We start from the raw sequence: 18,837 nt of genomic DNA on the forward strand, positions 1-18,837 counted from the left end.
TGGTTATGCACACAAAAGCTCTATTCCCACAGGGGAATAAAATGCATGTGTGGGGGTGTAAACATTTAAGCAGATCTTAAATACAACCCCGATTCCAAAAAAGTTGGGACAAAGTACAAATTGTAAATAAAAATGGAATGCAATGATGTGGAAGTTTCAAAATTCCATATTTTATTCAGAATAGAACATAGATGACATATCAAATGTTTAAACTGAGAAAATGTATCATTTAAAGAGAAAAATTAGGTGATTTTAAATTTCATGACAACAACACATCTCAAAAAAGTTGGGACAAGGCCATGTTTACCACTGTGAGATCCCCTTTTCTCTTTACAACAGTCTGTAAACGTCTGGGGACTGAGGAGACAAGTTGCTCAAGTTTAGGGACAGGAATGTTAACCCATTCTTGTCTAATGTAGGATTCTAGTTGCTCAACTGTCTTAGGTCTTTTTTGTCATATCTTCTGTTTTATGATGCGCCAAATGTTTTCTATTGGTGAAAGATCTGGACTGCAGGCTGGCCAGTTCAGTACCTGGACCCTTCTTCTACGCAGCCATGATGCTGTAATTGATGCAGTATGTGGTTTGGCATTGTCATGTTGGAAAATGCAAGGTCTTCCCTGAAAGAGACGTCGTCTGGATGGGAGCATATGTTGCTCTAGAACCTGGATATACCTTTCAGCATTGATGGTGTCTTTCCAGATGTGTAAGCTGCCCATGCCACACGCACTAATGCAACCCCATACCATCAGAGATGCAGGCTTCTGAACTGAGCGCTGATAACAACTTGGGTCGTCCTTCTCCTCTTTAGTCCGAATGACACGGCATCCCTGATTTCCATAAAGAACTTCAAATTTTGATTCGTCTGACCACAGAACAGTTTTCCACTTTGCCACAGTCCATTTTAAATGAGCCTTGACCCAGAGAAGACGTCTGCGCTTCTGGATCATGTTTAGATACGGCTTCTTCTTTGAACTATAGAGTTTTAGCTGGCAATGGCGGATGGCATGGTGAATTGTGTTCACAGATAATGTTCTCTGGAAATATTCCTGATCCCATTTTGTGATTTCCAATACAGAAGCATGCCTGTATGTGATGCAGTACCGTCTAAGGGCCTGAAGATCACGGGCACCCAGTATGGTTTTCCGGCCTTGGCCCTTACGCACAGAGATTCTTCCAGATTCTCTGAATCCTTTTGATGATATTATGCACTGTAGATGATGATATGTTCAAACTCTTTGCAATTTTACACTGTTGAACTCCTTTCTGATATTGCTCCACTATTTGTCGGCGCAGAATTAGGGGGATTGGTGATCCTCTTCCCATCTTTACTTCTGAGAGCCGCTGCCACTCCAAGATGCTCTTTTTATACCCAGTCATGTTAATGACCTATTGCCAGTTGACCTAATGAGTTGCAATTTGGTCCTCCAGCTGTTCCTTTTTTGTACCTTTAACTTTTCCAGCCTCTTATTGCCCCGTCCCAACTTTTTTGAGATGTGTTGCTGTCATTATATTTCAAATGAGCCAATATTTGGCATGAAATTTCAAAATGTCTCACTTTCGACATTTGATATGTTGTCTATGTTCTATTGTGAATACAATATCAGTTTTTGAGATTTGTAAATTATTGCATTCCATTTTTATTTACAATTTGTACTTTGTCCCAAGTTTTTTGGAATTGGGGTTGTAGAACAAGCTTTGCACAGGCTTAAATCATAAACTTAAATAACAATATTGGTTGTATTCCAAAAAAAGGGAAAGAATAATTACACAGTAAATTTGATCATAATTTTAAAATACACAAAATGCAAGTTCATGAGTAAAAACTAGATTTTCCAGCTAACACATGGAAATTCTGAAGGTTCTGGAATGGTAGTTTTTTCAGTATGTCTCATGGGTTGTAGATAACTCTAGCATATGTGTAATTACTACAAACAATACTTGTGACATCTTTTTTTGTAATTTGAAAATAACAGAAACCTGTTTAATTCAAACTCATAATAATGGAAGCCCAAGGGCAGTTGTTTAACTCTGTAAATAAATGTTTATGTGCAAAATAGTTTTGTTGAATACATTCATGAGTACTTCAAAGGTATTTGTAATGACGTTCTAAATACTGTATGTATACTGTATGTGGAGTATTTTTGGTTATGTGTTATCAACAGAGGCAAGAGGGTGAAATTATAATATCTAATGTAGAACAACTTTAAAGTTGGGTAATTTTTCCCATTTATTCATCATTGGTAACTTACTTACCCTGGTCAGAGCTATAGTGGATCCGGAACACTGGGAAGGAACACATCTTGAATGAGACACCAGTCATTACAGGACACCATGAACACACATTCACATCTGGGGCAATGTAGCAAAGCCAGTTCATTACCAGCGATTTGGAGGAAACCAATGTAAACGAGATAAACATGCAAAAGTCAATACAGACAGTAACCCAAGATCATGATCGAACCAGGGACCTTGGAGCTGTGAGGCAGCAACACTACCAGCTGTGTCTTTAGTGTTGGATGTAGTTTTGCATTCATATTATATTGTCGCATAGTTTACACACCTATAGACAAAATTATGCTACCCTTAGGGATTTTTCACACCACATGGCAAGTCTAATTAATTTCTTAAATCCTGTCCAAATTGTGAAATACAAAAGACTAGTCAAAGCTGTAATTTAGCTCAGTTGTACAAAAGCATCTGTCCAATCAATAAATGTACATGCACATATTTTCTGGTTATTATAAATTTATTTCATAATCTGTTTGAACCTCTCAAAATGAGTCATCATCATCTGTCAAGGATTAGTGCAGATTATGTGTCACTGTCATTGCTGATAGCATATTACATGTGTATTTAGCAGTCACTGTAGCAATGGTTATTGTGAGAGGTGCAGTGTTTGGCTCACCCAGACACACCAGTCAGTGTCTACAGTTATAATACAAGAGGCTAGTATACTAGATCTTGGTCCAAAGTCAAATTTGCGTGGCTATGTTGGCTCTCTATACAACATTTGTGCCAGTGTTGGGTCAATGATGGGCCAACATCAGTTTGCTATCTGGGAAATAATGCATTTTATTCTATCCACATTCACTGGATATGAGCAATCATGTGTTCTGATTGGCTACTCTACAACTAGAGTATGAGCTCATATACCATGAGTAGAGAAAAACAAAATGGCGGCGTGTGTTGCTGAACCAGCCAAGGATAAAATAAAAACTCTATTCGAAAACAAAACCCCCCAAAATACAAAAAAGCAACAAAATATGGAATAAAAGTATCTTTTTTATTTTTCAAGAATTATTATTATAGCATTTTTCACAAATTGCTACTGTCATTTCACAGGTTTGTTTACATTCTAAGCAGAAATTATTTTGTTGGACGTTTTACAGTATATAAAGTTTTTATTTATTGAATTTGCAAAAAAGAAAAATGCTCTGCTTCTCAAAATCCAGTGAATGTTGATAGAATAAAACAGTTATTCCACTCAATCTCATCATACATGGCTTATAGCCAGCTCGGCACCACACACCTTGTCAGCTATCAGCTCATATATAACTCGGTTTTGTGGAATGACTGTTAAATATGTAACTTATATAATTAAAAGACATATTTTCTGTGTGTGAACTTTAACACAGGGGTTCCTAATCATTTACGATATTTTATCAAATATTATGTATATACATTTTTGATGTATTTACCGATTTTATAGTTCTTTAAAAAACATAATTTACATTTGAAATAATTTGTTGTATAATCATCAAAAATCACTGCTGTCTGTTTAACAGTGTTACAATTTCTTTCTTTCAATATATGTTCTCACTGTTATTATTCATTTTTGTCATTACTATTGTACAACATGCAGTGTGTGTGTGTGTGTGTGTGTGTGTGTGTGTGTGTGTGTGTGTGTGTTCCTGTATTCCCAATATGGATATTGGTGTTTTAACTACAAACCCAATTCCAAAAAAACTTGGGAAACTGTGTAAAATATAAATAAAAACAGAATGCAATGATTTGCAAATCATGGAAACCCTATATTTCATTGAAAAGAGTACAAAAACAACATATCAAATGTTGAAACTGATTCATTTGTTCAACTGTTTGAGGTATCCTTTGTCATAGTTTGTGCTTCATAATGCAAATGTTTTCAATGGGAGACAGGTCCGGACTGCAAGCAGGCCAGTTTAGCACCTCCACTCTTTTGCTACAGAGCCATGCAATTTTAATATGTGCAGAATGCAGTTTGGAATTGTCTTACTGAAATAACCAAGACCTTTCCTGAAAAAGATGGCATCATATTGCTCCAAAATGTTTATATATCATATGGTTATTGTTTTGGAAATGTTGTTCCCCAGCCTGACTGACTGGGGTCTGCCTGTTAAAAAGTCCAGGACCCAGTTGCAGAGAATTGGTGGTAAGCCTACCTATGCCAACTGACCTGTTGCCAATTAACCTAATTATTATTATTATTATTATTATTCTCATCATCTCATTATCTCTAGCCGCTTTTATCCTGTCCTACAGGGTCGCAGGCAAGCTGGAGCCCATCCCAGCTGACTACGGGCGAAAGGCGGGGCACACCCTGGACAAGTCGCCAGGTCATCACAGGGCTGACACATAGACACAGACAACCATTCACACTCATGGTCAATTTAGAGTCACCAGTTAACCTAACCTGCATGTCTTTGGAGTGTGGGGGAAACCGGAGCACCCGGAGGAAACCCACGCGGACACAGGGAGAACAGGCAAACTCCACACAGAAAGGCCCTCGTCGGCCGCTGGGCTCGAACCCAGGACCTTCTTGCTGTGAGGCGACAGTGCTAACCACTACACACTGTGCCGCCATTATTATTATTATTTTAAACATTACACAACTTTTCCAGACTTTTGGTGCCCCTGTCCCAACTTTTTTGAAACATGTTGCTGGCACTAAATTAAAAATAAGCATATATTTTCAAAAACAACATTTGATATATTGTCTTTGTACTATTTTTAACAAAACATAGGGCTTCCATGATTTGCAAATCATCACATTCTGTTTTTATTTATATTTAACACAGCATCCCAACTTTTTTGGAAACAGGGTTGTAATATAAATATACATTAATAAATATTCAAACTTACCCTTAATGCAGCTACAGCTGAACATGAACACAGTGCCTGATAAATATGTTCAGCCTGTGACTTAAAGGCATCTAGGTATTTAGTTAGAAAATAAAGGTATTCTAGATAACTTAAATAGCACAGCAATACTGAATTCTGAAATTTGATGGCTCAGAAGCCATTGATTCATTTTCTATAACAGCATGGCTCTGGGTTTCAGGTACAACAACAGATAAGATTAACTTACAACCACACACAAGATGATCATATTACTGTATTTTATTTTGTAAACTACAGCTTGATTCATTTACAAAAGTTACTACATTATTAACTACTGCTACTAACTTTCTAACTACCACTGCTAACTACTTATACTGCCTATTTGTAATGTGTAATCTTCAACAAATGTACAATAAGGTACTCCCCCTACACTCTTTGCTAAAAAAAAGATTAATATAAACCACCCTTCACATCTGTGAAATTAGGTTAAAATAATATGACCACACAACAGAGAAAAATGTCTGCTGGGAACTAGTTGTAGAGCCACTGTTTAAAAAATAAAAACGCAAGATTTTGAGAAGATTTGCCAGTAGTTGGATTGGCTATTAGAAAATCCCAATGACTGTGTGAATATGTGATGAATGGTGCCCAGTGATGCACTGGAATGGTGTATTCCCAGGATGTATTTGTTGGTGTCTATTCATTTTTATTTTAGACTGACTCTTACATTGCAGAGGAGGACACATACCAAATTACAGCTGGTGACAGAAAACCCCTCAAAGTGCAGTATATGCTCCTGTAGATATTAGGGTGATCTCACATTTCCTGTTAATAGAATATATTTTTAGAAATAATATGAGCATTGAAGGTCCATCTGAAATTTTGCTGCAAATTGTTAAGCAGCTGGGATGAAAATCATGTGGCATGGGCAGCTTACACATCTGGAAAGACATCATCAATGCTGAAAGGTATATCCAGGTTCTAGAGCAACATATGCTCCCATCCAGATGACGGCTCTTTCAGGGAAGACCTTACATTTTCCAACATGACAATGCCAAACCAAATACTACATCAATTACAGCATCATGGCTGCGTAGAAGAAGGGTCCGGGTACTGAACTGGCCAGCCTGCAGTCCAGATCTTTCACCCATAGAAAACATTTGGCGCTTCATAAAACGGAAGATACGACAAAAAAGACCTAAGACAGTTGAGCAACTAGAATCCTACATTAGACAAGAATGGATTAACATTCCTATCCCTAAACTTGAGCAACTTGTCTCCTCAGTCCCCAGACGTTTACAGACTGTTGTAAAGAGAAAAGGGGATGTCTCACAGTGGTAAACATGGCCTTGTCCCAACTTTTTTGAGATGTGTTGTTGTCATGAAATTTAAAATCACTTAATTTTTCTCTTTAAATGATACATTTTCTGGGCGGCACGGTGGTGTAGTGGTTAGCGCTGTCGCCTCACAGGAAGAAGGTCCGGGTTCGAGCCCCGTGGCCGGCGAGGGCCTTTCTGTGCAGAGTTTGCATGTTCTCCCCGTGTCCGCGTGGGTTTCCTCCAGGTGCTCCGGTTTCCCCCACAGTCCAAAGACATGCAGGTGAGGTTAACTGGTGACTCTAAATTGACCGTAGGTGTGAATGTGAGTGTGAATGGTTGTCTGTGTCCATGTGTCAGCCCTGTGATGACCTGGCGACTTGTCCAGGGTGTACCCCGCCTTTCGCCCGTAGTCAGCTGGGATAGGCTCCAGCTTGACTGCGACCCTGTAGAAGGATAAAGCGGCTAGAGATAATGAGATGAGATGATACATTTTCTCAGTTTAAACATTTGATATGTCATCTATGTTCTATTCTGAATAAAATATGGAATTTTGAAACTTCCACATCATTGCATTCCGTTTTTATTTACAATTTGTACTTTGTCCCAACTTTTTTGGAATCAGGGTTGTACTTGTAAGTAGGTGGCATGGTGGTGTAGTGGTTAGCACTGTCGCCTCACAGCAAGAAGGTCCTGGGTTCGAGCCCAGCGGCCGACGAGGGCCTTTCTGTGTGCAGTTTGCATGTTCTCCCCGTGTCTGCGTGGGTTTCCTCCGGTTTCCCTCACAGTCCAAAGGCATGCAGGTTAGGTTAACTGGTGACTCTAAATTGACCGTAGGTGTGAATGTGAGTGTGAATGGTTGTTTGTGTCTGTGTGTCAGCTCTGTGATGACCTGGCAACTTGTCCAGGGTGTACCCTGCCTCTCACCCATAGTCAGCTGGGATAGGCTCCAGCTTGCCTGCAACCCTGTAGAACAGTATAAAGCGACTACAGATAATGGATGGACACTTGTAAGTAAAGCCAGACAAGTAATATATATAATAATAATATGCATTCAAATAAGACTTGGCTCTGATTTAAGGTTATTTCTAGTTCAACACATGCTTCAGGGTTCCATTAACAATATAAAGCTTTTGACCAATCTATTTGTAATATCAACTTCATTAACTCTTTACTGAAAATCAACATGACTGGCTTTGAATCAAAATACAGTCATCATAAACCAAATTATTGCTTATATGATGACATCGGGGCAGCACGGTGGTGTAGTGGTTAGCGCTGTTGCCTCACAGCAAGAAGGTGCTGGGTTTGAGCCCAGTGGCCGACGGGGACCTTTCTGTGTGGAGTTTGTATGTTCTCCCCGTGGGTTTCCTCTGGGTGCTCCGGTTTCCCCCACAGTCCAAAGACATGCAGGTTAGGTTAACTGGTGACTCTAAATTGACCGTAGGTGTGAATGTGCATGTATGCATAGTTACATATGTGTGTGGTTACATTAAGGATATAAAATCACCACACTAATGATATTTTTAACCCAGATCAGAAGAAAACAAAGGAAGCACCCAGTGAGGAAACCACTCCGTTGCACCACCCGGTCTGGTTCCTATATGGTCATAAAAGGACTTTTATTTTGACAGACATTGTTATGGTGAATTGCAATGTTGAGAAATTCAGGAAATTTGGACTGGACTGTAGTTATACCGTTTTTGTTGAGCTCGTTGTGCGTGTTTCCTTTTAAATTAGGGGGTTAAAATATGAATGGATAAGTAAGTGGCTAAAATATCTGTGACACAGACGCTGGACGACCGTCTCCGGATTTAGTGAAGGTGTGTTTGTGTTTTGGGGGCTTGCAGTGGTTCGGGTCTGTCTAAAATGGCTTCATGCTGCTGTAAACAAACAGTGCTCCTATCCATTTGTTGTCCATAATATTTATATTATATATATATATATATATATATATATATATATATATATATACACATTACCGTTCAAAAGTTTGGGGTCACCCAGACAATTTTGTGTTTTCCATGAAAAGGTCACACTTTTATTTACCACCATAAGTTGTAAAATGAATAGAAAATATAGTCAAGACATTTTTCTGGCCATTTTGAGCATTTAATCGACCCCACAAATGTGATGCTCCAGAAACTCAATCTGCTGAAAGGAAGGTCAGTTTTATAGCTTCTCTAAAGAGCTAAACTGTTTTCAGCTGTGCTAACATGATTGTACAAGGGTTTTCTAATCATCCATTAGCCTTCTGAGGCAATGAGCAAACACATTGTACCATTAGAACACTGGAGTGAGAGTTGCTGGAAATGGGCCTCTATACACCTATGGAGATATTGCACCAAAAACCAGACATTTAGTAGAATTTAGCTAGAATAGTCATTTACCACATTAGCAATATATAGAGTGTATTTCTGATTAGTTTAAAGTGATCTTCATTGAAAAGAACAGTGCTTTTCTTTCAAAAATAAGGACATTTCAAAGTGACCCCAAACTTTTGAACGGTAGTGTACACACACACACTACCGGTCCAAAGATTTAGAACACCCCAAATTTTCCAGTTTTTTATTGGAAACTATTCAGTTTAATGTCTCATTGCACTCTGAAATGAAATCATAGTACAAATAAGTAATTGGAGTTAAAAAAAGAAATCATGGACTCAATTTATAGACCAAAATGTATTCTAAACTTTTGACTCATCAAAGTAGCCACCTTTGGCAGATATAACAGCTGAACACACTCGTGGCATTCTTTCTACAATAGAAATCAAATATTCTTCAGAAAGTTCTTCCCAAATCTGTTGCAGAAGTTCCCATAAATGTGTAGCACTTGTAGGTTGCTTTGCTTTCACTTTTCTGTCCAGTTCATCCCAAACCAGCTCGATGGGGTTTAAGTCTGGAGACTGTGCTGGCCACTCCATGTTTTCAAGCTTACCATCTTGTTCTTTTTTTCCTGAGGTAGTTCTGACTTATGTTTTGGGTCATTATCTTGTTGTAGGATGAACCCCTGACCAACTAGGCGCATACCAGAGGGTATTGCATGGCTCTGCAGAATGCTGTGGTAGCCGTTTTGGTTCAGGGTGCCTCTCACTCTGTACAAGTCACCGACCCTGGATCCAGCAAAACAGCCCCAGACCATCACACTTCCTCCTCCATGTCTAACAGTTGATGTCACACACTGTGGAACCATCCTTTCGCCTACTTGATGGCATATAAAGATCCTGCGTGATGAACCGAAGATTTCAAATTTTGATTCATCAGTCCATAATACCTTCTTCCAGTCTTCAGTAGTCCAGTGGCGGTGTTTCATGGCCCAGGCAAGCCTCTTTGTCTTATTCTGACGTCTTCGCAATGGCTTTCTTGCTGCAACTCGTCGCAGCTCGAAGTCTTCTCTTCACAGTCGAAACTGAGATTTGCTTACTACGACCACTATTAAGCTGTGCTTGAAGCTGTTGTCCTGTGAGCCGCCTACCATGCAAGCTGTTAACTCTCAGAAATTTGTCCTCCGATTCAGTTGTGGCTTTGGGTCTGCCAGACCTCTTCCTGTCAGAGTTTCCCCCAGTTTCTGAGTGGCTTTTGATGGTGAAGAAAACTGTACTCACTGACACCTTGACTTTCTTGGCAATTTCTCTGTAGGAAAGACCGACATTTTTAAGTGTTATGATGGTCTGTCTCTCTTCCATTGTTAATTGCCTTTTTCCTCGCCATTTTTGTAGCAACACACTACTTTCTGCAGTACAATACTGTTCAACTGATGCTCACGAGGGTATGGTACCACAGTGTGTTCCAACACTGCTTTTATGCAGACAGAGAGGGTTGTGAGCAATCAAGAAAAGTTGGAACACCTATAGGAATGAGTAGCACCAGCTTTCAAGGCTTGATCAACCTTCATTGCTGCAGAACAGCTTTAAATTGTTAACCCATTGCATGTTCCCTGAAAGAGGCCTTTTTGTATAATTCTGAAATTTACATTATTTTTCAGTTTTGGGTAACCTTCCCCCCCTTTTTTTTTTAAACCACCTCTGACAGTTCAGCACCTACCTTTGTACCATTTCAAGCTATTCATTGGAGTTGAACGACTTGAATTGCAATAAATAACTGGAAAAATTGGGTTGTTCTAAAACTTTTGACCGGTTGTCTGTGTGTGTGTGTGTGTGTGTGTGTGTGTGTATATATATATATATATATATATTATATATATAAAACCCCGATTCCAAAAAAAGTTGGGACAAAGTACAAATTGTAAATAAAAACGGAATGCAATGATGTGGAAGTTTCAAAATTCCATATTTTATTCAGAATAGAACATAGATGACATCAAATGTTTAAACTGAGAAAATGTATCATTTAAAGAGAAAAATTAGGTGATTTTTAAATTTCATGACAACAACACAGCTCAAAAAAGTTGGGACAAGGCCATGTTTACCACTGTGAGACATCCCCTTTTCTCTTTACAACAGTCTGTAAACGTCTGGGGACTGAGGAGACAAGTTGCTCAAGTTTAGGGATAGGAATGTTAACCCATTCTTGTCTAATGTAGGATTCTAGTTGCTCAACTGTCTTGGGTCTTTTTTGTCGTATCTTCCGTTTTATGATGCACCAAATGTTTTCTATGGGTGAAAGATCTGGACTGCAGGCTGGCCAGTTCAGTACCCGGACCCTTCTTCTACGCAGCCATGATGCTGTAATTGATGCAGTATGTGGTTTGGCATTGTCATGTTGGAAAATGCAAGGTCTTCCCTGAAAGAGACGTCGTCTGGATGGGAGCATATGTTGCTCTAGAACCTGGATATACCTTTCAGCATTGATGGTGTCTTTCCAGATGTGTAAGCTGCCCATGCCACACGCACTAATGCCATCCCATACCATCAGAGATGCAGGCTTCTGAACTGAGCGCCGATAACAACTTGGGTCATCCTTCTCCTCTTTAGTCCGAATGACACGGCGTCCTTGATTTCCATAAAGAACTTCAAATTTTGATTCGTCTGACCACAGAACAGTTTTCCACTTTGCCACAGTCCATTTTAAATGAGTCTTGGCTCAGAGAAGACATCTGCGCTTCTGGATCCTGTTTAGATACGACGACTTCTTTGAACTATAGAGTTTTAGCTGGCAATGGTGGATGGCACAGTGAATTGTGTTCACAGATAATGTTCTCTGGAAATATTCCTGAGCCCATTGTGTGATTTCCAATACAGAAGTATGCCTGTATGTGATGCAGTGCCGTCTAAGGGCCTGAAGATCACAGGCACCCAGTATGGTTTTCCGGCCTTGACACTTGCGCACAGAGATTCTTCCAGATTCTCTGAATCTTTTGATGATATTATGCACTGTAGATGATGATATGTTCAAACTCTTTGCAATTTTACACCGTCGAACTCCTTTCTGATATTGCTCCACTATTTGTCGGTGCAGAATTAGGGGGATTGGTGATCCTCTTCCCATCTTTACTTCTGAGAGCCACTGCCACTCCAAGATGCTCTTTTTATACCCAGTCATGTTAATGGCTTATTGCCATTTGACCTAATGAGTTACAATTTGGTCCTCCAGCTGTTCCTTTTTTGTACCTTTAACTTTTCCAGCCTCTTATTGCCCCTGTCCCAACTTTTTTGAGATGTGTTGCTGTCATGAAATTTCAAATGAGCCAATATTTGGCATGAAATTTCAAAATGTCTCACTTTCGACATTTGATATGTTGTCTATGTTCTATTGTGAATACAATATCAGTTTTTGAGATTTGTAAATTATTGCATCCCATTTTTATTTACAATTTGTACTTTGTCCCAACTTTTTTGGAATCATGTTGAAACTGAAAATAATGATCTGCAAGTAATCTTTGACCTGTATTGCACTCAAAACAATACAACACTACATTTGATGTTTTACCTCATGACTTTTGGGCTTTTTTCCCCCAAAAATAAACACTTTTTTTTTTCCACTTTTGATTCTTGCAACACATTTAAATAAAGTTGGGACGGACTGAAGACACCAAGCGATGAAGTGTTTCAGGTGTTATTTTGTCCCATTTTTCCTTAAACAAGTCTTAAAGTGCTGATGACACGAACATGACTCTATGCAATTTCTTAAATAAACTATACAACATGGCAAAGATGTTAGATTTCTGTTATAATTACGTGAAAAGAAGCTGTTGTTACTCGAATATCCAACTTTTAATTGCACAGTGCAAGAAAACTGGGTCCATGGCTCGCGGCCATGTTGTGACGTCAGCGGAAGAACACGCTGCGGTTCACTGGCTGTTCTACTCAATGGAAATGGTGCATGAAAACGCCAGTGAACTCTCTAGTGCTAGCTCTTCAGCAACCAAATACTGGTACTTTAAGCAGTGATCATGATGGCATGATTTTATCTGATTTTAAATAAATGAGATTGATAATAATGTGAATGTTCACAACTAGTACATACAAACTCTGCAGCTTCTGATTCAGCAGCTGCATCATACTCCGTAAAAACATCAGCAAGAACCTACAATATAAATGGAAATGCAATACACTAAGCTCAAATGACTTTTGGAAAGTATAATTTCTAATTTTTTTCTACATATTCTTGAAGTCGGTCATCGGGGTACTTGCAACGCATGGCAAAGGGTAAAGTGTAGTGTTGCTACGAGTACTTGCTAAAGCCTCCGGTGGAAGATCCTCGATGTGCTGATAAGACATACAGTTCTATATAACACACAAGTGTCACGATAATCACAAAACAGATGCAAATTGTTAAAATACCTAATTTTTAAGCAATCATGTATTGATCTCTTCCGAATAGAATCTATGATAGCCTACCCTCTTTACCCTTTGCCTCTCGTTGCTAGGCGGCAGTTACATGAAAGCCGCAAGCTTTCACAAGCAAATACATGACTGATATCACGCCGACTTTATGATTACATTTATGATTATCATGAATGTGTACTCTATGATGTGTACTCTATGAGCGCTCTGGAGCGAGTCACTTCCAAGATGGCCGCGCGGACCGCATGGTTACTATTTTTAGCATCATGTCGGAGCACTCTATAGCTCTACGTACCTTTATCTTATGTCGTTTCTCAACACATGTTCTGACAGGAGGACTGTCTTTGGAGGAGTCGCCTTGTCCCAGGCGACTGCTGGATCCGGCATAGCTACTAGTAGACCCCCTCCGGAATACTGTAGGCACTGCTGATGGTAGCAGCACACATTTGTGCTGAACTGAACACCCAAGAGATTCTTTTAAGCTGGGAAGGGTGTCAAAACAATCCAAATCGAAGTGTTCAGAGCACAGGACGGATGTTGGTGAGGGTTCCCACTTGTTACGAGTGCGCCTGACTTGCTTCACCCACTTCACATGCAGCTCGGGATCTCTGGGAAACTTGAATAAACTTACCCCATCCTTGTGGGTTTTGGAGCAAAAGCCGGCAACACAACGCGAAGGCATAATAACTAATATATATATATATATATATATATATATATATATATATATATGTACATATATACACACACACACATATATATATGTGTGTGTGTGTATATATATAAAATATATTATAATAATGTCTAATAAAAATACTAATAATGATAAATTGAACACCTGCCGCATCAAGAACAAACTGGTAAGTTAGGAGTAAGGTTCTTTCGCTGACGTCATATAGCTCCTCCTCCTCTTTTGTCTCCTGGGTGCTGCAGCCCCGTCAAATTTGCCCAAATAGACGCGTTTTTTATCATAACTTGTAAAATAGGCGCCTTTGTGAATTAATATATGGATCATCAGGAATTACTTTTTATGTTATAAAACATCGCCAAAGATGTCAAAAATGTGTCATCAGCACTTTAAGGTGTGCAGCAGTACAGGGTTGTTGTCATGTTTTTGTTTCAAAATTTGCCACATGATCTCAGTTGTGGACAGAGAGGACAGGCACCCTCTCCTTCCCCAGCCATGCCTTTGTAATGTGTGCAGAATGTGGTTTTGCATTGTCTTGTTGAAATATCCCTGGAAAAGATGTTGTCTTGAAGGCAGCATATGTTGCTTTGAAATCTGAGTGTACTTTTCTGCATTAATGCTGCCATCACAGAAGTGTAAGTTACCTTTGCCAAGGGCACTGACACAACCCCATACCATGACAGACCCTGGCTTTTGGACTTCTTGCTGGTAATAGTCTGGATGGTCCTTTTCATCTTTGGTCTGGAGCACACGGCCTCCATTTCTTAAAAAAAAAAAAGACTTGGAATACTAGAATACCCAAATACCAAAAATCCCAGAGAGGTCAACTGCACTTCTGGACACCGTTAACATAAATAAAGCATTCTTTTTGCACAGTAAAGTTTTAACTGGCATTTGTGGATGTAATTCTATATTGTAAAGCCTGACAAAGGTTTGCCAAAATAATCCTGAGCCCGTGTGGCTATTTCAGCTAAAGATGAATGACGGTTCTTGATTCAGTGCCATCTGAGGGATCAGAACTCCTAGGTGTTCAGCTTAGGCTTGCGCCCTTTACACACCGAAATTCCACCAGATTCCTTGAATTATGTGAAGGTATGCCCCATAGCGGGTGTAATATCGAAATCCCTTCCTATCTTTCTTTGAGGAACATTGTTTTTATACGTTTCAATAATTTTCTCATGCGTTTGTTGTCAGACTGGAGATCCTGGGTCCATCTTGGACACTGATTTTGTACCAAATCATGATTACAGTCACCTGTTGACATCACCCGTTTCAAGTCACATTTATTATTTCATTGTTTTACCTCATTACTAGTCCTAAATTGCCCCCGTCCCAACTTTTTTTGGAATGTGTTGCAGGCCTGAAACGCAGGAAAGGATGTATAACGAATCAAATGAAGTTGACCAGACAAAAGATGAAATAACTTGGTTTCGTAATATCTGCAATGAAATACAAGTCAAAGTAAATTTTAAAAATCACTGCCTTTTTTTTTTTATTTGTATTTTCCATACTGTCCCAACCTGTTCTGATTTGAGGTTGTATTTTAATTTTCAGTGCAAACACATTTCATACATTGCATATGGGATATCAGGAAATGCGTGGATATACAGTATTTGGCCAAAAGTATGTGGACCTTTTACCTTCACACCCATATGGGGTTCTTCCCCAAACTGTAGCTACAAAGTTGGAAGTACGCAATTATGTAGATTGTCTTGGTCTTGAGTAAAAGTATTCATAGATTTCAACAGTCAAACATTAATTTTTGAAGACCAAATAGTGTTCTAGAAAAATAGATTTTTATTAAAATTCCAGATGGGCCTCTCACGGAAGTGATGTATGCGATGACGTGGCGTAGTGGAAGCTTGGAGCAGCTCAGCTGTTTATATCTTCTGCTTACATCATGGTTTTGCTAGTAGAGTTCAAATGAATCATCTAATGAGACATTTTCATCTCTCAACAAAGAACACTGGATAATCTTGTCTTGGAAGAGAAGGATTTCAACACTGACTGCATCTGTTTGCACAGCAATATCCCTCTTTCCAGGCAATTCACATTCCTAGCACATAAATGAAAAGGACACTGAAACAACCATGAAGGAAAACTTCGGACATTTCAAATAAGTGAATTTCATGCAAAATGTTCTGAGTAGTATAGTCTTATCTGGAGTATAGTCAACCGTACCTGAAGCTCAGTTGAATGCTCCGTCTCTTGATCTGTCGGTGATTTCTTTGTTACCCGTATTTTCTTGCAGTATACGCTGAAGAGCCTACAACGCATTGGAATACCGATTACACTTTGAGACACCGATAATATACCAGTGATGGATCCAAACCGATACAACCAATGCACATGCATCGGTCAGAAATATATGTGCACCACTTGGCATCGGTCACGGGGCATTTGTTTACTTTACTGCTAGCCGGCTACATGGGCTATAGCCACGCTCAACCAACAGACCAATGGTTCAGGATCTGACCGTCTGTGGTAAGCAGTGATGCGTACCTGACCTAATTACCTGTATTCTCACGATGCTTTGTATAGCATGACTGAGACAGAGAATCTAAGTCAAACCAATAAAATGCTCCAGAAAGAGGCCGAAATTTGCCGCGTATAACAGGCTCAGCCTATAAAGTTTGGTGGGGGCTACGACTTTCAGTAGCTGAGTTATAAATTTTTAAATCCCTGCGTGTGTGCTCGGCTGTAGCCAGGGCTCGTATTAAAGTTTTCAGCGAGTCGCACTCATGCGGGGGTTTCAGGGCAAATAACGGGCTGAGCTGCGGTTGTAGTGGAGCCATGGCTGCCTTATTCGGAAAGGGCTCGGCGTGCTCTACGCCCCTGTGAAAATCCATAGCGATCTGGTAAAATTAGTGAGAATATTTCTGCAAATGTGCATCTGTCAGATTCTTGGGCTGGATCCATCCCTGTGTACTACAAAGAATCATGGTAGAACAAAGTGGAAAATAACCTCCTGGTGGTGTTGTCTCTGTTGCCGTTCAACACTGCATCAGTGGACTTTTGGAGCTGAACGATGGGCAGATATTGTTGGCATGGCATCATCTTTTCTTTCTTGTTTTTTCTAGAAGTCCCCGTTAATCTTGCTTTTAATTCTGTCAATTCATCGAAACAGGATGATTCAAAATGTTCGGAGCATAAGTCGGGCACCGCAGGCAGATAGTTTTGTGGTCTTCCGATGGCATGAATCCATTTCTTGTGAATAGCTGGACGATTCTGGCCAAGTAAATGGTGAAAAGATATCTTCTCGTCCTTCTTTTTAGCCTTATTTTGGCATTTATATGCTGTATAAAGAGGCATACTTTACGTATTTAAAAACCTATAAATTCAGTAAAAATACTTGTAAAACTAGCAAAACTACAATATAAACAGCTTCCACTACGCCACGTCATCACATACGTCACTTCCGTGAGAGGCCCATCTGGAATTGTAATAAGAATGTATTTTTCTCAAACACTATTTGGTCTCTGGATATGAATGTTTGGCTGTTGAAATCTACAAATACTTTTACTTAACATAAGTTTAAGAGTAAATCCGCTGGAGGATCCCTTTAAGATTTCCCTTCACTGTGACGAAAGAGCTCAAACATGTTTCATCAGTTACAGTGCTGAACCTCATATTGTTGTGATGGTCAGGGGTCCACAAACGTTTGGCCATATAATGTAGCTTTTTTCCATCTTATGGGCCTTCGCCACCACAGCTCCCCAACAGCGGTGTGAGACATGAATCCCAACTTTCATTCAAAGTTATTAAAGATTTTATTACCTTATATTTATTTGTGTGAATGTTCTTTATTTATTTTTGCCTTATTAAATACAGAGAGTAAAATAGGAATTTATTTTATTTAAAACATTATTTCATTTAAAATTGCTATTACTTATTAAAAATGAGTGCTATAACCTGAACAATGGTCACTTTGGATCTCTTTGGATGGGATGACTGTACTAAGAGTTAGCTCTCTTGTTAAAATGCATTGAAGTAAAAATGTGAATATTTCTGTGATTTCAGAATCTGGTCTATTTCTCTAAAAGCACTGCGTGATGCTCCGCTGGATTCTCGGCACTCGTGGCTCACATGGGTCAGCTGAGGTAAAAAGGGAAGTTTTGTGTCAACAACTGTCTACTTTCAGTCAAGCAGGAAAGTGTACCTGAATGGGGTTAAGAAATGAGGGGCTTTGAGAGAGAGTGGAGTCAGGACAAGCAGTCAGACAGATGATGATGATGTTCCATTCTTCTACACACATACACTCACTGGCCTCTGTACCAGGAACACCTTTCCCCCTGCTCATTCATCCAGTTAGCCAAATGTATTGCAGGAACTTAATGTATAAAATCATACAGATAATAGATCAAGGGCTATAGTTAACGTACCCATCACAATGGAGGAAAAAATGTGATCTCTGTGGCAGGGTTGTTGGTACCAGACAGGCTGGTTTGATTGTTATCCCCCTGGCATATAATGCAAGGGGATATAGCTATCGCTCTGTCCGTCCGTCTGTCTGTAAACATTTGTTTCCGGAGCATAACTCAAAAACTATTAGGAATTTTTTTTTCACGAAACCCAGTGTTGTAGTTGAGTCACTAAACCTCGAGTCCCAGTCCAGTCTCGAGTCCCCAGTGTTCAAGTCCAAGTCATTAAAAAATTTTTCGAATCCAAGAACAAGACTCCAACCGCACCATTTGACAGTGGCTGTTTTAGCGCCATTAACATTAGTTTAGTTTGTTCCTGAACATGATGTATGAATAGGTGAATGTGCATTCTCTTTGTCAGGGAGTGCGAAGTATTCTGTCGGAGACGGTTGGGAGACAGATGCAAGTGCAGAAGGTGTGTTTATTAATACAAGTGAAGTCAGGTGAACAATCCAGAACGGCAGGCAAAATTGTAAAACAGTGAAACAGGCAATAGGTCGAGTGAGGCACAGACTATCAAAGACAAGAATCAGGAAACCAAACAAGGAAATAAGGCTTGGTAACG

At 39.5% G+C, this 18,837-nt stretch overlaps 1 protein-coding gene across 1 annotated transcript in view; it reads left to right on the forward strand.

Annotated features, from left to right (window-relative positions):
* The first annotated feature begins 8,068 nt into the window (after window positions 1-8,068).
* The window catches only part of wdr41 (WD repeat domain 41), a 56,853-nt gene continuing 46,084 nt past the window's right edge, over window positions 8,069-18,837 (forward strand). The window contains exons 1-2 of the mRNA XM_060935713.1: window positions 8,069-8,241; window positions 17,872-17,951. Of these exons, the coding sequence (XP_060791696.1) occupies window positions 17,904-17,951 (48 nt within the window). The 5' untranslated portion in view covers window positions 8,069-8,241; window positions 17,872-17,903. The remainder of the gene's footprint in view (window positions 8,242-17,871; window positions 17,952-18,837) is intronic.

This window comes from Neoarius graeffei, chromosome 12 (assembly GCF_027579695.1).
Source record: "Neoarius graeffei isolate fNeoGra1 chromosome 12, fNeoGra1.pri, whole genome shotgun sequence".
Classification (NCBI taxonomy): Eukaryota; Metazoa; Chordata; class Actinopteri; order Siluriformes; family Ariidae; genus Neoarius; species Neoarius graeffei.